At 42.2% G+C, this 21,965-nt stretch overlaps 1 protein-coding gene across 3 annotated transcripts in view; it reads right to left on the bottom strand.

Annotated features, from left to right (window-relative positions):
* Positions 1-20,311, bottom strand: part of VIT (vitrin) — a 62,460-nt gene extending 42,149 nt beyond the window's left edge. For 2 of the 3 annotated variants that reach the window (XM_085301148.1, XM_085301149.1), the window contains exons 1-2: positions 20,228-20,311; positions 572-641 (exon numbers count right to left, since the gene is read on the bottom strand). In XM_085301148.1, coding sequence (XP_085157274.1) covers positions 572-602 — 31 coding nt within the window. In that variant the 5' untranslated portion in view covers positions 603-641; positions 20,228-20,311. Of the gene's footprint in view, positions 1-571; positions 642-19,002; positions 19,241-20,227 lie in introns of those variants that run through there. The other variant, XM_085301147.1, reaches the window with a different exon arrangement.
* Positions 20,312-21,965: the final 1,654 nt, after the last annotated feature.

Below are 21,965 nucleotides of genomic sequence, written 5' to 3'. Positions count from 1 at the left end.
AAGCGTAAAATAGATTATTTTCATTTAGGGAAGATCTTTAAGATACAGACCCTTTTCAGTCCCAGTTGTGCTATTTGATATAGACTGTATGTAGCTAGTCAGGTATTTAGAGATCTGTCCAACTAGTTGATATAGTTTCTACAATAAATTTGCTATGACAAATATGACAAGTATGTCAGGAAATTCAGGCATCCAGTTTCTGAAAAGCTCTGTGCCAAGGCTTACTCCACCTTCCATTGRAAGCTTCAACGACAGTGGAGCCCAGAAGGAAGAGAAGAAGCCAACAGCCCCTGGTCAGCCAGGACAGGGGAATACAAACCTACTTCCCAGGGTTTCAGATTGGCTTAGAGTGTTTTTCATGCAGTTGTCTGAACTGGGTGTGCATTTTGCCTGGACTCTATGGGTATTTTCTTTTGGGGAGTGGAGGAAATGTCCCAAAAAGTTTCTCAGCCAGACTGACAATGTCTGAAACATGCAGACTCATATTGYTAAAATGATACTGTTGTTTTCCAGGAATCTTTGGCTTAGCTCTACTCAAGCTAGTAAAATGTAGCAGGTCAGCTGTACTTACCAAAAAAGGTTGCGATGACTGAGGCCTTCATGGTGAGAAAAGCAAAGTCTGGATGTTTCAGTAAGGAACTCTGAAAAGGAAAAGAAGAGAGCATCAAACTGCATTTGGAGGAAGTATAGCTGACTCTGAAACCATTGGGTAAGAGGTGTTGTGCACTGTTCTTCAACCTTTCACAGTCCTCACGTGCTGAATCTTCTTCTTCTAAGCTGCATGTGCCTTTTAGAGAAGTTGATGTCACTGCAGTAGATGATGCTTGGGCTATGGTCTTCCCATAGTTTAATTTTTACTTCTTTCCAAGTTTTACCTTTTACCTCAGTAGAACCAAGATTTCATTGCATGAACTTATTTCTGAAGCCAGTGGTAACAGAGGGCATAACAGATACTGACATGCTCTTGCAGCTATTAAAAGTAATTCACTTGTCTTTTGAAGAATATTCACAGAATTGTATTTATCTGTACTTCATACGACATCATTAAATCTCATAAAGCTACAGTGAATATAAGTCTACTTAGTCACTAAGCAAGTTGCACATAGTATCTTGCAATTGGGGGCAGGTTTAGCTCAGTTGGTTAGAGTGTGGTGCTGCTAATGCCAAAGTCGTGGGTTCAATCACTGTAAGGGCTACGCTGAGGGTTGGACTAGATGATCTCCAGAGGTTTCTTCCAACCTTATGATTCTGTGATTCAATTCTGCCATCAACTGTGAGCCATATGACTAGTTTCTTTCCTTTTCTGAGGATGTGTGTGTGTTTGTGTGTGTGTGTGTTTGTGTGTGTGTGTTTGAGATTAAGAGGATTCTTTCTGTTAGAACATCTGGTTAACATTTTTTTCTAGGATAGGTAGGAGGCAGGGCAACTTGATCCTAACTTGGGACAGAGGGTCCAACAAAAAGATGAAGACAGAGGAAATGAGTGGAAGCCTTTGTGACCCTGTTAAAACATGGATAGGATAAACTGCTTCAGCTAAAATGGATTTATCAGCAGAGTTCCAYGCCTTTTGAGGAGTGGGAACTCTATTTTATTTGGGATCATCATTCTCTTGGCATTTGGTTGTACAAAGGATCCCTGATCTTGTTTTCTAAGAACACACAGGAATCTGAAAACTGGTAAACCAAAGCAAATCATCTATCCATAAATTCTAGTACCTGTCTGACAGTTGCTTCCTCCAGATGTTTCTGTGTAAGTTGTAAAATCCCATTGAAGATCTAAGCCAGCTGGACTTATTCATACTGCGAACACATATACATAGGGGTCTCTTCATAAGAAATGATTGCATTGACCCGAAGTTCAGCATCATCTGTAACCATTTTAAGTAACCAGAGGAATCTAACCTAGATGTCCTCTCCTACAGCTAAACCCCTGCCTGCATGCAGGATTTGCCAGTCTGCATGTGGGTTTCCTGACTCCTGCTCACACTGAAGCTCTTGGTCAAACTACAGGAATACAATCTTATCAGAGATATGCTCTCTAAGTTTCTCCTGAGCATCACTTCTCATGCTGTTCTTCCAGTCACTCTTCTCCCATTCTAACATCCAGGCTACCTCTGGAAGCATGCTGTCTTTATTCATATTCCTATTATTGAKAAGCACAACTCTTCCATCTGCAAAGACTCCTGGCTACTCCAGGGTCATTAATCCTGCTGGGCCAGCAAAATCCACCATGGGGATTTGCTAGAAAGTTTCTCCCTTTTTCCAGGGAGGCCTCTACATACACCTAGTCATCTAGCAAGGAAATCTTGGTCCTACTGAGGTAAAATCTTCATTTCATCTTTACCCAGCATGCAATGGRTCTTTACAAGAAGCAACAAGTCTCTGCCTTTTTTTGTGTGTTCCCATCTTTTATTCCCTCTGTAAGTGTAACAGAGTATGTAGATTTTTTTCTTTTCTTGCCATTGAATAGGGTTAGAATTAGCTTACCGGCTTTTTACCTTACACATATGGGAAGGCTTGGAAAGTCAATGAAAGAAAAGCAGGCAATTTAAAAAGACATGTGCAACACTTGTTGCATGTGCCACAGGTTGCAAGTTGCAATGTTGATGCTTCCTGCAGATTAATTGCTGAAATCTTTACAGCCACCTAAACATTGGAATTGAAAATGTCCTCAATTTCTTTGGATTTCGAAGAGTTACAGGTGGGCTGAATGAGCACATCAGGTGCCTGAAGTGGTCAGTGAACAGAAACTCAGCACGAATCAACAAAATTCTGCATTACACTGTTGTTTCAATGAGTCACAGAAGGGAAGCTTTTTATCTTTGGTGAAGAATAATTAGGAAACTATTTTAAATAAGACATAGGAGGAAAAGAAAAGAAGAAGAGGAAATTATCACAATGTGTGATGATTAATTCCTTACCTCTAGTAACAAGTGTTGGTTATTTGGTGACTTTTGGGGGAATCTTGTATTGGGAACTCATAATCAATCATCTGAGTCATTAAAATACCACAAGATGCCTAACAAACATAGAGTAAAAGACTGAGAGGGAGGAAAGATTTGCATTTTTGTAGAGGAAGTCTCAAGGATCAAAATAAACTTGGTATTAAAAAGAAAAATGATCTCATGTTTACAAATGGAAAGATTTGTGCTAAAATCAAAGTTAGCTTTTTATCAAAGAAGAAAATGCATAGAACGTTAAAGCTGGAAAGGAACAGGAAGAGCATGTTGTCTTCCTCCTGGACAACATGGAAGTGGCAGATTTCACTTAGAGATGCTCGTATTCAAAACCTGTCCTTCATCTACTCTGAAAAGAAAATTTAGAATGACAAGATAGGTATGAGAGAGAAAAAAATGTTCTGCAATCTTTCTTCACTTACAATGTTTCCACATTTTTTTATTTTAGTTGCTCTTCATTTTCAAGCAAGCCACATATTTCTTCAGCGAGGATTACTAAAATGGTATGGTAGGCTCTAACTGAGATCAGCCAGCTCTACCCCTATAAATCTATACCTTTTTTTTCTACAGGCCAGCTGCACCTCTGATTTCTGCTTCTGTACTATGGTTAAAAAACTTAGAATGCCAGGACTGTAAGTACACTAACAATAGTACCTTATAGTGATTTGTTCTATGTCTGTCCCTAACAATGTTACTAAAACAATCTTCCTGCTAGGCTGCCAAAATTGAAAGCAACAGAAGTTGCTCAGAAGACACAGGACTGAGTTCTGAGTGGGCTTGGGAGGCTGCTCACCGCTTTAAGTATGGCTTTCTGCAAAGTAATAGTTTAGCAGGTAGCCCCAGGCTGCACAAGCCACAGATGCAACAGCAGTTGCCTAGTAATGTTTTGCTGTAGTTGTTGTTATTTGCAAGAAAAAAATCTTGCTTTCCTCCTAGAAGAAAAAACATTTATGTCATTTACTTCAGAGTATTTCCAGAGTAAAGCTCTCAAGGGAACAGCAACAACAGGGAGTTCCAGATCAGAGTTTCCCTCCCAGCTCAGATGCTTTCCTTTTCACTTACATGCCCATTGCCAAGTCACAGAAATCTTCCAATGTGTCAAAATGCAGACCCCTGTTCCTGAGGCAATGACRGTTCTCACTTCCATAACACCTACTGTCTTTTCAGATCAATCCCAGTAAAAAGAAGAGGCAGATTATGAGAGCTGCTGATCATTTGCTGAACCATCGTATATCACTAAGGGCTATATTGCAATTGACTTGGTCTTTGAAAAAGGTATCTTAATATGAGCATCCCCCAAACCTGTAGCAAGTAAAATCACTGGTGAYATCTTTATTTAAAGTCAAGAGGTTTGTAGGAATTTGTCCTGACAGTATTTGCCTTGGTACTGTTGTCATCTTTAGTTTAACTAGAGTAGAAAAGATTTGAGATGGTAAAGGACACATCTGAAAGCTCATTCATAGCTGGATTGCTGTGTGTGTTGCGGAGAGATTCCAATACTRCCTAGTTTTTCCTATATGACAAACATATAAGCCACCTGTACAACCAGTGTTGCATAGAAATTCTCATTGTGTTCCCAAGACTCTGCCATTCCCAGGGCTCTGMTGTCCCAAAAGTCCTCCCATCCCTAGAGGCCAGAAGTTTCAGTTCCTGAGGACCTGTGGTCCCCCAGATAATGCAGTGCTCTGGGGCAGCATTGCTTCAAACTTGGCTGCAGTCTGTTTCTCAAGGCAATAGGAACTGTTTTTTTTTTTTTTTTTTTTTTTTTTTTTTTTTCCTGTGGAAAGAGGAGTTCATATGTAAAGCCTATTAGGTGGCATATGAGTTGAGTAAGTAGACACCAYTTCCTGCAATAATAGATATTCTTTCAATAGGAAAATTAACAGAAGCATTTAGATAATACACTTGCCCAGCAGATTTGTTGTCATAGCTACACTTGAAAGCATCCTATGTGCGTCCTATGTTAAGTGCCTGGCTTAGATGCTCTAAACTTTCTATTGTAGAAAGTCTGTTTGCATTAACTGCATTTAGAGTCTAGGGAGTTACCTGGATGAGTGTGCCTCAGACGAGGTTGTATGAGATCCTCTATATTGTGCAGTAGCTTGAACACTGCTACTTCAGAAAGAGTGAAAAAGCCTGGAATAAAATAGTGCCCCCCCCACATCCCCTGGCCCTGTTTCTCTGGGATCAGAAACCAAGGCTCTGATCCTGCAAATGGACCCAGGCATACTGCAGACTCTTTAGTCTGTATGTAGCCAATGACAGATTCTGAGATGTCTGATACATCTTTTTCAGATGTTTCTGAAGGCTTTTTATACAAGTGGTGCAGGAGCATGCTGTGTCCTACTCATCTAGCTTCTAGCTAGGAAAATGTATTTGGGACATTTCAAAAAAGCAGGACAGCAGTCAAATATACCAATGATTGATTAAGAGCAAGAGCTATCCCAGTTTGGGGCTTTCTGATCATGTTCTGAGAGTCTTTCCTGAGTGAAGTGCGTTTTTATTAGTTCCTGCTGGCAGCAAGTGAAGCCAAACAGTACCTTCCACCAACGGTTCTGGATCATATGGTCCTCCTTTTGCTATCATCTTGTTTTGTTGCAGAAACCGCCCAGTGGCCAAAGCCCACAGCCCTTTAGCCACTGGAGGCCTGACCTCCAGCCCTCCGGCAGCCAGATCTCCTGCTTGTAGCAAGGGACTGGCTGGGAAGGGGTGAGGAGCCGTGTCCTTCATGGGAGCCCCTGCCATGGCTGGGCATGCAGCCCCACTGCATCGGAGAAGCACAGCTCCCTGYGCAAATTTGGCCCAGATCCCCCCTCACGATTGCTTTTAACTGGTTATTATTTATTGTTCTTCGTTTTCTCTCTTGCACCCTGCAAAGGGAAGGGAAAGTAATAGGCCTAAAGACACGGAGCGAGTCAGCAGCAGAGCTGGGAAAGGGACCATCTATCCTGAGTCCGAGCCTRACGTCTTACCCATGGAGCTACACTGTCTCTGGTGGTAAGTTAGAACTTCCAAACTTTTATTTTTCCAGCTTCATGCAATTTCTGTCACACAACACTGGGGCGGGGGGGAGGGAGGAAGCATCTAATGCCCACTGCCCTGCTCTTTTTGATTTGTCTAGTTGCTGCAACTTCTTTCATACACRACTCTGAGGAGACTTTTGAGTTTGAGTCTCACTAGCAAACCAGAAAAATGGATGATCTSGATGATATTTTGGAAGCCCCAGATCACTCATCTTCCTTATCTTTCCATCATACTTGGATCACATTTGGCACTCTTCATAAACTGAGTGATAATGCCAGTTACTCTTATCAGACTTCYATTAATGTCACATTTGCATTAATGTCAAATCCTAGTCAATACCAAGAACTAGTGACCACCCTGTTTTAAGTCACCTAAACTATATGCTGGTTCTTTATTTACCTGAGTTGATTTTCACATCTGTATCCTTCAAAATTCCATAACAGATGTTACTTCTTTCCAGAAAAGCATTGAAAAATATGCATTACTTTAACATGTTCCAATTCCAGCTAAGGGAAGCACAAATGGAGTAAGAAGCATCTCCTTCAATGTTTCTCAGCATAGGTCCTATCTTACCTTTTAAAATCAAATTTCTATTTGAAAGAAGGTGGACTGTTTTTTTCCTTAATACGAATATTTGAAAAAGTTTGAATATTCAGGAAGAAAAACATCTTTCAACATATGAGACACCTTTCAACATATAAAGTCGTATTTTTACACTGGTCCTTTATTAGCAGCTTGGCTTTTATAAAGCTCTCTGAGAGAGCTGCTACATGGGAAGAAAACCCTTCTACAAACAAACAGATTGTTTAAATCCATATAAGTTGTCACTGTGTGGCAAACTGCACATTTCTAAATCAAAATGCAGGTTTTCCACTTAAGGCATCCCTGTCTACTACATGTGCAAACAGAAACTCTTTGTTAGTGTCATGTGTTTTGTCTCTGCAAGAGTAAGCAGTTTATTTGCTGTAATCTCCTATGCTGCAGAAATTAATTTGTGTACTCTCTTTGTGCAACAGCAGTGTGTATTATTGTTCTCCTTCTCCAGAAGTCATAATACAGCAGCAGCAGTGATACCATAGCAAAACAGAAGTGGACTTTGTTTGGAAGCTATTTGAGCAAGTAGCTTGCAGTTAACAATACTATCTTTAAACACTGTGGGATGAGTTAAGTATGTGCTCCTAGGAAAATCAAGTGGGTTTGGTGTAGGTGAGTAAACTGGTTTGAATAGACAAGAGGTGATCATCACCTTCCAAAACGAAACTTTAGACTTTTGTTTCCTTTCTTTCTTTTTCTTTTTTCTTCTTCTTCTTTTTTTTTTTAAGTATTTCTCTCTTTTTCATGCTCTTTTTCTGTCCCTGCAGTACTTAAACCATGCAACAGTGTAATAACTGTGCATTTTGGTGGACACTAGGTAGTATGACTAACACTTGCCACATATGATCTATTCTCACCTCCTTTCTTCCCAGAGGGAAGGAATGATGTGTACTTAGTGCATTGTGTTGCTCTGKCAGACTATGCATAAAAACGAAAATCCTAGTGGATGTTTATTTTTAAACAGCAGTCAATGAGTTCCATTGAGCCAGGAAAGCAGATTTGGTAACTATATTTCTTTTCAGAGACTTAGGCTGCCMTGTATGTTTCCCAGGCCAGGTCACTGGTATCAGAAGGCAAGAAAGACCTTGCTGTTTTGCAAGGGTGAAGCTCATTCACATAAGATGCTGGACTTTTTGTCTTGGGCTGGTCTGAGTTAGGATATATTCATCCAGGAACTAAAAAATACCACAGACATCATCACGTTCTGCTATAAAAAAGGTGAGAATATTCTTTCATATATGAAAGAAATTGCAGGGAGGGTGCTATAATTTAAACAAGAGAAAGTTAGTATCCKTACTAGCACCATCTGCCAGAATAGGAGATACCATATTGTATCATATCAAAGATAAGACATTATTTGCCCACACTGTTTTATGAGAAGTGTCAATAAGATGCTCAAGACTGTTCCTACATCAGGGGCTGGTTGTGCATACTTCTTCAGCCTTCTTTAGCTTTCAGAGGAGCCTGTGYGGTGGCTGCAAGTAGGACATCTTGGCTAGACAGAAGGAAATGGAAATGTGAAAAGGAAGAGCCTTGTCTGAATCCCTGTCCACTGTTTGGACACAGGTCCTTCTGCAGACTAGGAGTAAGCTAGGAGTTGTAGAGTAGGGTGAGCTAGAACTCAAACCCCAAAATGCTTCCTGGAGCCCATAACAAGACTCAGAGCACAATGGTGCCCTTTGCCTAATCCTGTAATGTGTCAGAAAGCTGTCAAGGAAACACATGGTTTTGTGGCTGCAGGTCCCTCCACTGTGGTCGAGGAGTTGTATGAAATATTAGGCATTACACATTAAGCAATTGTGTACTTAATAAAATGAACACCCACTACTAAATGAGATTCTGAGCCTATGGACAATTTGTGCTTTTGCCTGAAAGAGTCCTTGGATAAAAYACATAGCTAGAAGCAGGATTACAAGCAGAACTATTAATTCTGACTAAAAAGCCTTTATTAACCAAGCAGTAGCTACAGACTTTGTGTTATCTACCTTCTCTGGCCACAGGAATCCCATGCTGTGGTGCACAGTGGTCCCCACCTCTGCAAATAATCATTCTTTCTGCAGCAGGGGTGGCAATCATGGTTGTTCTAGCTTAGCATTTAGACTTTTGCTTCAAAGATGTTAATTGTGGGCTTGAACACTGCTCTGTTCCTGGGGCAGGTGCTGTTTTCCACTACACAGCTGTACAGAAGGATACAGAAGGAACCTATTGGCTCTGTTTCTCAACCAAATGCAAAGAGCTGGCTGAGCTCACTGTTGCCAGTGTGCAGTAACTGCACTCGGACTGGGCTGTTTAGCCTATTGGATGGTCTGTGATCGGCCTAAAATGGCAGCCTAATGCCCCTGACAGCAGTTGGGTTCACCCTCTTTTCAGTATGGCCTGCCCCCAAGCATCTAGAACATAAAATGTTTCTCTGTATGGCCTGAAAGATCCTGGTWACCTCATTTTAGAGACCCAGGCAATATTGGCTTAGAGAAGATTGGTGCCTCTGTTATAACTCAGTCTTACTTTTGACACCAGTTTAGCATTTGTCCCAGACACAGAGAAGCCCCAGCATTTCCAGATGATCCTGGTTACAGCTCATCTGTCTCCTGTGAGCAGTGTTCACTGTCAACATGATGCTGTAGTGAGCAAAGACTTCACCTCTACAGGGAGGCTTATTGATCCTTCTCAGAGTGAAGAGATTTAAGAGAATTTTTTGAGAAAGAAGGTGCTATCCACTAGGTTACGGAGGATGCCTGGGGTCCCCCCTCTCTGCTGAAGTAAGACCACTCCATAGTCAGGATTATAACAGCCAGGAAGATGCAAAAAGTGCCTGCTGAAGTCCTGTGGTTTGGCCATTAGATGGGAGGAGGAAAAAGACATAAGGTGCTAGGACCTTTTTCCTCCTGGACWCTCTGCTTTTTTTCTCTGCCAGTAATGAGCTGCTGTGAAATACATGCCCTCTCCTGGGACCAAAACCATGAACTCTGGTCCTGCTCTGCTTCCAGGCAAGGATCAGGCTCCTTCTCAGTTGCTGTCTTTCTGATCCCATTGCTGGTGTTCCTGGTTGCACTGGGGTCCTGCTTCATCACAGAGAACGGGGCATACCCAACCTCCTGAGGCACCTTTGGAGCCTGATGACGAGGGGCCTCTTTGGCAATGAAGGAAATGTGAATTCAAACTCTCTGAGGCTGAGGACAGCCCTGAACTCTGTTCTTCTTGATCAAGGGTTTTCACCACCTGCCTCTTACACAAAAAGCCTTAACTGTGGGGGCTGCCACATCCTGTTTTAAAAGGTGCCTACTCTGCTCCATGAGGTACCTATCTCAGAAGAGGGTTAGCTGGACTGCTGGTATCTAGAACCTCTCACTGGGTGCCTAGCAAGTCCCTGAAGTGAGATATGGGTGGCACTGTCCTCGGGAGGTCTTTGAGCACCTACCTTCCTTCGTCAATTTTAGAGGGAACTTAGGTATATGCTACACAATATGTCTAACCCCAACTAAGTGAGGTGTCTGACTGGTCATATTGGATCTGGCCCTTAACTTTTCAATTCCAGTGTCTTTCCTCCTGCAAGAAGTGACACAAACAGCTCTAGAAAGACGGTGACAACACTAAACAGGAGTGTAGAGACCCAAAATGCTGCCAAGACCAGAGCCTCACAGTGCCTCAGTAGCCAGGACTACTCCTTACAGATTGCATACTTGAACTTAGAAATCTGAATTCCACCAAAATTGTACTTTGGGCACCTGAGTCCTTTTTTGAGAGCTGCTTTAAGAGATGTTTGTATGCAGCCTTGCAAAAGGAATTTAGTCCAAAAGGGCTCCACTCAGGTGRGAATAACAAAGAGACGCTATACCCTGCAATTTAGGGACAAACAAAAACATTCAAGCAGGCATATGCTACTCATTTTATACYCATGACATGCCCTGAAATTAAACCAACATAAGGCCAAAGTAACAGTGATGAATCAGGCCCTGCRCTTTCCCTGGAGCTCTTTCAGAAGATGGCAATTTATTTAAAACTGTTGTGTGATTTATTTTGCCAGACTTTTCTCAGGGCCTAAATAAAACTGTAACAGTTATACTTTCTCCTCGGTCTCACAGAAATAACTATCAATCAGTGCTAAAGCCTGACCTGCCCCTGCCAGCAAAGGAAGAAATACACTTAGAATATGCCACCCACTTGCAGAGAAAATGTAATTGGGAGCATCTAGATGACTGAATCCAGGGTCATTATATTTCACCTTCCTTTTTGCTGTTAATATAGCAAACATTACTTTACTGTCTTTCAATGGGCAGCTTTTGTGGCTCTCTGGAAATCTCCATAAGCTCAAACCCGTGAGCCCCTGTCCAGCTGGCTGCCTCTTTGGTCCTTCTGCCCGTGACTGCTCTTGCTGCCTCCCGCCCTGCCCTCGCGGAGCCCAGACCTCCTGTACGTGCCGGAGCTTGCCCTGCGAAACCGTGCTGCTGAGGAATACCTCCTTCCCTCTTCTAATGCAACCACCTCTACTTTAACATCAGTCAGGCCCCAGACTGCATCCCTGGCACAGCCCCCCGGATGGAGGGCAAAGGGGCAACATATGGGCGATAGAAGCATCTCCAGCAGYGCCTGAGGGCTGTGCCGGGTTTGGATTCATGTTCCTCTTACTTTCAATTTTTAGAAAATGAACCATTCCCTATTTTCAGCAAAAACACCCAGTTCTAGTGAGTCAAACTGGCTTTTTAAAGTGTAATACGTGCTTTCTGAGGTTGGACACCCAGTAGAAAAAGCACGAATACCAATACTATTGTGCTGACTGCAAACTCAGGATTGCTGTCGTGTGTCAGAATTCCCCTGAAGGTAGATATTTGGTCTGAAAGTGAAGAATTGGTATTAAAGACACTGAAAAAAACTGCAGATCACCCTGGGGATGGTTTTGTGAATTTTTCTAACATGTTCAAACAAAGCTTGAAAAACGTTTTTTGGGGGTAAAAACTTAGAAGCAGAAATTCAGAGAAACTTTAGGAGGTTTGTGCTCTGCTTATTAAAGCTACATATATACCTTTACTTTAGAAGCAAGTTATTATATGCATAGTACAAAAGCAGAAGTGATCCTGAAGCGTGCTAGTAAGTTTATACAACATCTCACAGGAAAAAAAAAAAGAAAAAAAAAGAAAGAAAGAAAAGGAAACTATCAATTCAGTGTCTCTGACAGTCAGTATGACTACTCATGCCTCATACCAGAGCCATAGGCTGGTTGGAAAATGATCCAGAAAATAGATACATTTTAACCAAATATCTAGAGCTATCCTGATAGCACTGGTTTGAAAAAAGACTAATAAGTGGTAAAACTCATCAATGACATAAATTATCTGGTAATGATGACTTAATTTTTCTCAAAATACCTTCAGCAAATCAGGAGGTATCGGGGGAAACTGTAGAAAGCATTTTGAAAAGCTAAGTTAAGATCTTCTTCTGTGCTGGAAGTCAGGTGAACAAAGCTGAGGAAATAACTTCAGTTTTGCTTTATAGTTCTGTCTTAAAATGATAGTCTCATGCTGAATATTTCCCCCTTATATATTTTGTAAAGGTCCTTAAATTTCAAARTAATATTTCCTCCTGAGTAATTGCATTAGTCCTAGTTGGGAATCACTCCCTCTCACTCTCTCAGATCCACCTCTGATATCTCTTTGGGGCTTTCTCTGAGGAAAAAACTCAGTACCAATGGGTCACATATGAGACYAAGGAAGGATGAGTATCATTGCTAATCACAATTTTCCTTATTTCCAAAGCAAAACAAAAACTATTATTCATTCAAGTCTCTCCTGAAAACCTGCATGTATCCAAGTAACAACCTGATGGTACCGGCAACATCTCTTGTCAAAGAACGTGTAGTGGCTGGAGAAGACTTAACCCTGAAAATCAGGCCAGTCACTAGCAGTCTGTTGCCCAGCTGGGAAACCAAATTTAAAGGGAAAATAATTGTATATAATGCAACGCTARCTGGGAGCAGAGCTGCTCGGTCAGAGTGTGTCAGCACACACGAAGACCAGCCTTTGCTTTTGGTAGACAGCTCAAGTAAATTCCCATCAAAGGTTATGGAGCAGTAGGCAGCCTTGCTTACTAAGACCAGCTGAAAACCCTTGAGCATACCCAGGTGTCCTGCTGGAGGTGTGCTCTGGAGCAGAGTACTTAGAAAAAGATGGAGGGCATAAGCACATGCCATCCTTYGGTCTCGGTTTCCGTGGCAGTTCAAATAAAAACTGTCATGTGGGCATTGACATCTGTCTACCGATACGAGGGAATAGTACTTAATGCCATCCACTTTCTCTGCCTTGCTATTTCAGGCTCTGAATCCACCTCGGACCATCTGCTAAGTGTTTGTTCAATATTAGCTGTTATCATAGTCTGTGAAAGAGTGTAGAAAAAGGACAACCCCTACCATGAAAGGCAAATCAGAAACAAACAAACAAACAAACAAAAAAAAAACAACAAAAAATCCACCTCACCCTAAACTGCCTTCTGATCCTCAGTCTAGCACTTCCCTGCTGGTCTCATACTTGCAAATCCTTTGCCACCCTGCTGGGCCAGCTGTCTTGGGTGAGGATGCCCAACTCCACCGATGAGTCCTATCAGATAGCCTCCCCTGCCCAYGGCCTGCCAGTGTAGTGACTTGCCTAGACTCCCCTGTCCCTTAGGCATGGGGATGGCTTACTAAGGAAATTTCAGAGGAAATGCATGGGCTACAGTGATACATCCAGGCACAAAAGGCAGGTCTGCAGCTCTCCTGCCAGAGATGGTCTTCATGTTCTACTGCTCTGGGCTATGAGGGACTCCTACTGCCAGTCACTACCTCTCTGCTTTCTCCTTCTCCTCCCTGAGAATGGCAAAGTTTAGTCTTTAGACTAGTCTTAGTCTTTAGGCTAAGCAACCATATTCCTGTGGATAAATTGAATGTTTCTCTGCTGCCCTCTCCAGAGATACCTTTGGGATTGGAAGCCTGTCCCCTCTCCTTCTTCTAGGAGGGAGGTATGTCCTGTTCCTCCAAGGCTTATTATACATGGCCACAGGGAARCAGGTGCCCTACACCTTGTATATAGGCAGGACAGGGTCCTGTGCAAGTAGCTGTTGCCACTTCAGCCTTGCTACAAGCCTGTTTCAGRCCCTTTAAACAAGCACTGGTCTGCAGGCACATTCAAGCTGAAGTCCCTGATTAGATGTGGCTGTTGTGGGGAGCAACTTGAAAACTATGGTCCTGTGAATGTTGTTTCCATTTTTCCATTTCTCCAGCTCTGCACTGGTGCCACCATTACAAGAGAGAAGATTTTGAAAAGGTGCTGTTGGTGGAGGTGCTGGTGCGTGACCTGATATAGCGTGGGCCAAGCTCTTCAGCCTTCTGGCGTACGTGTTGGCAGCTTTTGGCAACTGGCAGAAGTGGGTTCTCTAGCTTACAGGTCATGCAGTCAGCATGAGGGGAGACTGTGCTTCCAAAACTATACCCCTCAATATCTGGGTGCTCTGGAAGGCACTACAGGAACCAGATGTGGTGGCAGGGAATCCAGCCTCCATAGCATTGCCTGTGCTATTGCCACAGGGCAGATGCTGCCAGAAATCATTGAGAAACATGTCTCAGCACCAGACTGATAGTGATTTACTGATTTTGCRTATTAGAAGCTTTTAGAACCCACTTTTTCAGCACAGAAATGAATTACAGGATTCTGGGAGTGCAAGATCAAAAAGCAAAACTGTGCTTATCACAAGGATTTTAGGAGCAATCAGGCAATCAGAGTAGAAACTTGTAACTCATGGTCAAAGTTCTCTTTTAAAAACAAAACTGAACCCACAGAACTCAGTATTGCACAATCCACTTCCATGTCAGAAAGTTTGTTTTGAACTCTGGCTCTAAGAAATAGTCAGATGGGCTTCTACTTATTATAATCACATATTTTCTTCTACACACAAATTTCATCAGTGAGAATACAAGATGTACACTGTGGAAGCTTGASACATAACACCCCAAATTACCAAACATTTTGAGATGCCCGGTGATTGTCCCCAAAACAGGATGAAAGAAGATCTGTCTGACCACGGCCCTCTATTCTTACCCTGTGCTTGAGGAGAAAGGCAGATGCCCATTTAAATTCATCCAGATTCATGGATGCATATGCAGTATCTAAACATCTGTAACATTTTTCCTCCCTCATCTTCCTCCTATTTAGCCTGATCTCCATCTTCTTCTTCATATCCTTCACGTCTAAACACTTCTTCTACCAAGCCCAGCAGAACAAAATGCTGGAGTCCTGCAGATGCATTGTGAGAAAGGTGAATAAGATGGGCTCCCMTCGTCCTCAGCTGGCTGGGAGGTGTGAAAATAGTGGCACGAGTCACATAGCCATTGCCCTTTCGTAGCTCTGACTCACTGGAGGTAACTAGGGCCAGGATACACAGTGCCGTTGCCAGTATTCCTGTACGTCTCGCCCTTGTTCTATGGACTCAAGGGTAAACTAAGTATTTGGCGAAAATACAAAGAACGAAGCCTTCTGAATCCTTAAAGGAACCTGGCAGAGAGACTGAGAGGTACAGACAGAAATCGTTGCATTCAAATTTTCCTGTAAACAAGCAATTTTGGAAAAGGTAAAAATTTCCACAGTTTTATGTACAAGCCTAGAGCTACTGGAAATCCCCAATACATCCTGATGGGAACTTTAAAGAATTGTATGAAGCTACATAGAATCATTCAGAATTTTTCCAAATTTTTGGCTCATGTAAAACTGTCACTTGGCAATTATGCATTTTTTTAATACAAAAAAGGCTGCTGGCTGAGAGATGACTGTTGACTGCCCTGCTACACTTACAAGGCTATTTAATAAGGTGACAGGCAGAAAAACAGATTGCAGGTGTGGTTGACCTTGAAAATATTTTTTATATTTGTAACTATGGATGTCCTGTGGAATGAGATACATCAAGGACAACTGGCATTAGTAGTGTTCTTAATGTTCTTAATAAGCTCTGAAGACAAAACAAAAGTAGGAATGGACTTAATGGATGCTAGCAAACCAGTTCAGTCATGACAGTAAGACCTGTCAGCCTAAGAACTGCTTAAACCTCGATGATTTGAACAAAACAGAGGAGGTTCTGACTACCATGCTACAGGTAGCTAACCCATGAGTGCCATGTCATCGTGCCTGCCTGCTTCTGACATGTTCCAGTGTTAGTTATTTTGGCTACGTCCGTGCATGCTGCGGTCAGCTGGGCAGTATAGCTGCCCCCATAGACTCTGTAAGAGCCTGCCTAATTTCAATAGTCTCCTCATCCTGTGGGACACTGCACTGGAGAACATCTCATGAGGAATATATGCTCTTGTCTTTGTGATTGCAGGGTGGAGAAAGGGAGGGAGAGAAAACTGAAAGGATAAATCCTCTGCGTTGGAGTCCAGGGCTCAGGCTGTACTGATGAATTAAGCAGTGGCCAGGAGTGTTTGTATGCGCAGGACCATGGTCATCTACATTGTTAGACCAGGCAGATTTCTGGTTAATCTAGGACTTGTCCCATTAGTTCCCCAGCAAGTGTGAGAGCTTAGAAATTTCCAAGGAGTTCCTCTCTCTAAAGCAGTTTGCATACACTTTAGTTTGGGGCTAGAAGAGTTTAAAGCACGATGCAGGCTGTAGTGAGCCAGATAGAGTGCCTGGGAATGCTCCCAGGCATGTTTAATTCACTAACGTAGACACAACCTAAGTGGCTACAGATTTTCTGGGAACTTGTGCACCACTCTGACCCTCTTCCATGACACAGGGAGGCTGCACTGCCTGGGGAGCATTCACTCAAGTTTTCCAAGTGTAAAATGTGCAATAAGTAAAGGAATCAGGATGCAAAAGAATGGCATCTGCTCCAAGACTGCTGGAGAAGCTCTTTTACAGGCGAATGAACCATAAATTTGTAGTAAGACATTGTTTTCTAAACATAGTAGAAAAACTGTTGTTATCTTGCTTGGTTGGTCATTAGAAGAGCGATAATTATAGTCTCTTTGTAACAATTGGGACCAGAACAGTGAATACATTGTCCCTACTGCTAGCTGAATTCTATCACATTTACCCAAGGCGAGGAGCACTTGCGAACAATAGGGCTCCTTGTGCCACAGGCAAGTTCAAAAAAGTATTTAACTGCTTAAGTAGGTCCTAAGCACTTACCTGTCTCTGTGCATCTGAGCTTACTATAGCTACTCAACATGCATAGAGGGAGGAAGGAGGRTGAGAGCTATGATTACTTTCACTGCGTATTCTGTGGCTTTATGTACAGTACATACTATCACTATTGTTTTTTTCTCTTCTTTTTATACCATAATTATAAAGTTTGCAATTTGCTTCATAGTTTCTGTTCTCTACCATGGATCAATGAGACCTATATAGGTGGGTGCCACAGAGATGGGATTTCAGAAGGAAAGGTACATAAGAGGTGCCATCTGTGCCTACCTGCTAATTCAATAATTTAATTTTTAAACTCTGAACGTGAGTTTACTTTTAGTTCTCCAAAAAGCAGTGGGCAGAAGTAATTCTATTACATGAATCAATTAGTCTGTTCTCCCAAACTTCTGTTTTTATGCTGTGTCTATGGCAGTCCCCTTTTAGGAATATTCAAATTCAATCCAATTTTACAGAAGAGAGTGTTAAAATTAACCTCTCACTTCAATGAAAGCAAATAGCTGGGTGAAGGGGAAACATCTTGTTAATGCCCTCACTAAAGGAAAGGCTTCAGTAGGAATGCATTCTTTATTAGACACCAGAGARTCCACATGAGGTCTCCTTCTAGTATCCTTAGAGTAAGAACACTTGTTAGATTCCATGGTGTCACTCACTCATAAAACTAGCTCAAATGTRTCAAGTCTTGCATAAGAATACTGCCATTGAACATTAAAGAAGCACCTCACATAAACGTTAGTAAGCTAAGAACATAAAATTCCTATTACAGGTAAAACCACAAAGCAATATTAAATTATATTGGCAGGACACTAAGGATTTAGCTTTTTAAATATTGCTTATTGTCTTGAATGACAGAAAGTGTTTCCTGTCACCCTGGTGAGAATGACCTCAGCACCCTGAAGCATTAGATTAAAAAATGCAAGCAAAATAAGTTTGTTTAAACCAAGATACTAATTTAATATAGAGAAAGTAATGTGCATGTGCCTTGCAGTTAGTTTTGTTTGAGCTCTGTCTGAGTCACTTAATGAGATCAGCCTTACAGCCCTCACTTTAATTCAAGGGATGAACTGAATAAAATTGAAATGTGGTGCTATAGGTATAGAAAAATATAAAGGTGGTTGTTCTTTGAACACAATCAAATGCAAGGTGTTTTTAAATATGGTAAAATTCAAGCTATAAACATGCATGACTATTGCTGTTCTCAGCCAAATGTGTTTTAAAAGACATCTAAAGYAACTTTTTCTGTGTGAGTGTTTGCTTGGTTTTAGTGATTTGTTTAACTTTTGGAGGGGTTAGAGGAAAAGAAGTGTGTTCTAAGGAAGATCTGCCTCTGTAATCTGTAATTCCCTTTTTGCTCTGGACGTGGCGCAGTCCTCATAAAGTGTAGGAGCAAAATATCAACTAGCATCTTCAAAAGTTGCTCTGTGAAAAGTTTGCTTGGGGCATATAGTTCATGTTGGTACTAGTCTAACACGAACTGCATTTTGAAGAGCCTTATCACAAATCTAATCTCTCCACAGAGACCTGAATGGCTGTGGCAGGCTTGACAATGCTATTCATTTCTGGAGCCTCACCAGCAAAACAAGCACTCAGCACAAAAGGGTATAGAGATTCTAGGCTACTCTACTGTTTATACATGCATATCTATCTATCTAGCAGGAAAGTTCACACTATATATATATGTGTGTGTATATATATATATATATATAGTGTATAAATCACTGGAATAATAACCATTTTGCATTCTGTAGCTCAGAGATTAGTGTTCTCCAGCGTCATCTAATGCTAATTAATGTTACAACTCATACATACTTACTGATCAAAGAGGTAAAGAGAAAGTGGTGAAAGTAAAAGCATTTTAAACATAGGGAGCAAGTCACACTACCTATTACACATTTTATTTGAACTGTTAGCCTATATATGTCTACTGAGGTGTGAACAATATTCATCATTATTTATGAAATAGTTAAGCCCTTGCTGTGCAGACAGTGAGTATGTGTGTCCACTTTAACAGTAGGAGTTTAATGTTTTTATAAATAATTTATAAATAATTTATAAAATATAGATAATATAAAGTACAGTTTCATTCTACATCTATGTCTTCATCTTCTCAGGTCTTTGATCTCATGCATATAGCTGAACTGTTAGACAAAAAAGTAAGTCTCTACAGTTTCTTAGCAGTGAAAAATATTTAACTATTACCAGCACACCAAAAAAGCAACTYCCCCCTGTCCCCAATGAGTAAATATAATAGAGAAACGACATCAGCATTACCTTGCTTGAGGTGTGTAACTTTTTATTCCTTTTCTCCACCCAGTATCAAAAAGTGTAATTTTTTCCAAGTTTTCCTGTACCACAAACTCCAGTCAACATTATTCTAGAGAATCAGAGGCAGGCAGCGAAGGGGAGGCCTGGGCACCTTTTCTCTTTCCGAGAGGAGCTAATCAAACATTCCCACCAAGCGYCCAGCTCTCTGCAAGGCACATCGCTCCCTCGCCCTCCCTCTCCCTCTCTCTGTGTCTCTCTCCCTCTGTCTCTCCCTCCCTCCCTCCCTCCCTCACACACCGACATACAGAGCTCCTTACATTGATTTAGCAGCTGAATTAGGCGGTCCTGTTTTAAATATACGTTCCCTCCCACATATTTTTTGGTAGGCATTTCTATGCTCCTTTTGCACCAGCCTGTCAGATTTGTCAGGTTTTTCACTTTCGGAAGAGTGAAGCTTCCCTTGACTGATGTTTTACTTCAATTTTTTTCAGTTTCCGCATGCAGTTCAGCATTGTAGTAAAAGGATTACAGCTAGTAGCCTGGAGTAAACTAAGTAGCTCTAAAGGCTGCAAACACCAGATTAGTCAGGTGTGAGTCAGATATAAAGAAGAGAATTAGCTTTTGAAGAAACAGATTGCAATGCCTTTACTCACTTGAATAGCATCTTTCTCCATAAACAGTTAACGCTGAAGTCAGAGGATTAGTGACAGACCAGGGWCTTTATGAGTAAAGGGCGTTTGCGTCTAACCACAAAGAAAGAAAAGTACAAAATCAGCACTAGTATGGACTTCTTTTGTATGTGGCTGTGGAAATTTAATAAAATGCTTTCAAACCGTTTAAAGCCAGCATTCATTCAGTGTGGCCTAGCCAAATGAGATAGGCAAAATGGCTAGTTTGCTCAAGTATCTCTACGTGGATCGCCGCCCTAAAAATCTCAGGTAATCGAACAGATAATATAAGCTGCAATGTGAACAATAATCTGCAATTCCACCTAAGTACCCGGAAGTGTATAGACAGCATATATGCTTGAACATACACTGTTTTATCTAATTTTATTATTGTCTAAAATTTACATATAAAAATCTAAAATAAGTACCAGAGATGGGCTTCAAAAGACACAGTGAAAACACATGTAGTTCCTGACTATTTTTGATCTAACAGTCCTGTAGGTAAGTTTTGTTTAAATGAAAGCAATTACTTTTCATTTGTGAACTTCTACTCCCATACTTACTAGAAGAGTGCAATATCTCAGTGTATCAATAGACAGGATGATGGSAAAGGTTCATCAAGAAGTCCCAGCGGTGTTAGTACTGAATAACAGTCCATAATTTATTTCAGTGATTCTCTTTTAATGTAGAAGCTCAAGCTTGCTTGCCATGGTGGTCCCTTGGCRAGGCAGGATAAGATCCCTTGTGTGGACTGGCAGAAAGCCTGTCTAGATAGTAAATCTACTTTAAAAAAGTCCAGCCAATTCTAGTTAACACTTTTAGAATATCATCATCATTTTCCTAACGCTTTGTTAAGTTCCTTTATTCAGATAATCCTGGCCAAGAAGACTGAAACCTTAGGATCAGAAGTGTGAAGGCRCATAGGTGCTGGGTGCCAGACCCAATCCTGATCTAAATATAGGAGTTTTGCAGCTAAGTAGCGAGGTGTCATTTGCCAGTGCTAGTGGAAGGCTGAAGTTCTCACAACTACAGGTGTTGACAGAAATACTCTGAATTTTCTGGACCCAGATCTTCGCTGGTATTTAGAGACTTGCATGCCACTCCAGTAGATATTTGCAGGAATCTATAGGCATCTATGTATATATTTAGCTAAAGCCTATAGAGATATAAAAGTCTAGGGTCAGCGGGTTATCTAAGAGGCCTCCTGAGCCCAAACCAATTAAATCCTGAAGTGATATTATAAAAAGCTGTCTGCCGGGCAAGGAGAGCAGAAGAAATACTGTGACGGGGGTGCTGACGAGCGAGCCCCTGGCGAAGCGAGGCGCTGCCGGACCGCAGACGCTCTGGCTGTGCCCSCAGAGCGCGGAGCCGCGCTGCGGCGAGCGGCCGTCCTGGTGCCGACTGCTGGAGCTGAGGCACCGGAAGCGGCAGGTCCTCGGGATAAGCAGCATCGGCAAACTGTCCTGCTGGGGTGGCAGTTCAGCTGCTGGTACCTGAGCCAGCTCGTCCGGAGCTGCAGGCGTGGGCATACCTGGCATGGCGGGAAGGAAGTCACAGCTACAGCTACCGTGCCCACGCCGGGGCCACGCTCCGTCACTGCTGCTCGGCCGCGGCTTTGCAAGAGGAACCGCTGGTGTAGCTCCATGTCTCATTTTCCATAGCCGGGTTATCCAATTTGCGGGCAAACTGCACGACGGGCAACGAGCCAGCGTGGAGCTGGCAGGACTTGGCTCCAAGGCAGCGGTGCGTGAACGCAGCTCTGCCGCTTCCAGAAAGGCRGCCGTGGTGTGGCTGCGGCCCCGGAGCGCCCACCGCAGCGCGAGCCCACCGGCTGYGAGCTCACGCGTCGCGCTGGCCGCGAGCGTGCCCGAAGCACTGCGCAGAACCACGAGCGGGCAGAAAACCTGTCCACGTTTGGCATGACCCAGGGTATTCAGCCTCTTGTTGCCTTGTGTAACGGGGAGCTGAAGAGTATCGAAACAAAACCCTGGGGAGGGCACTGCCTGTCTGTTTTTATCACAACGTTTTGGATGAGGCCGCTCGTTTGAAGACAGTAAGTATTGGTCACTATTGTCCAGGCCACCGAAAGGTCTTCTGCATCTCTATGGGTTCGTGTTACCTACTGRCACTTCCAACTTCCATTTCTGTTTTCTGTTAGCTGGCAGTAGTGTTTGTGGTGTTAGTTTTTAAGTCTTGCTGTATCGTATTTTCATTTGCTTATTAACTAAAAGGATGTTTAGCACTCTCCAGTTGATAATATTATTAAATATACGCATCTATACTTAGAGTGGGCAACTAATT

Source organism: Rhea americana, unplaced genomic scaffold (assembly GCF_003343005.1).
Source record: "Rhea americana isolate MKP2758 unplaced genomic scaffold, rheAme1 scaffold_173, whole genome shotgun sequence".
In the NCBI taxonomy this organism is placed as follows: Eukaryota; Metazoa; Chordata; class Aves; order Rheiformes; family Rheidae; genus Rhea; species Rhea americana.
The sequence above is the reverse complement of the archived record's forward strand: the minus strand, read 5'-3'. Positions and strand labels throughout refer to the sequence as shown.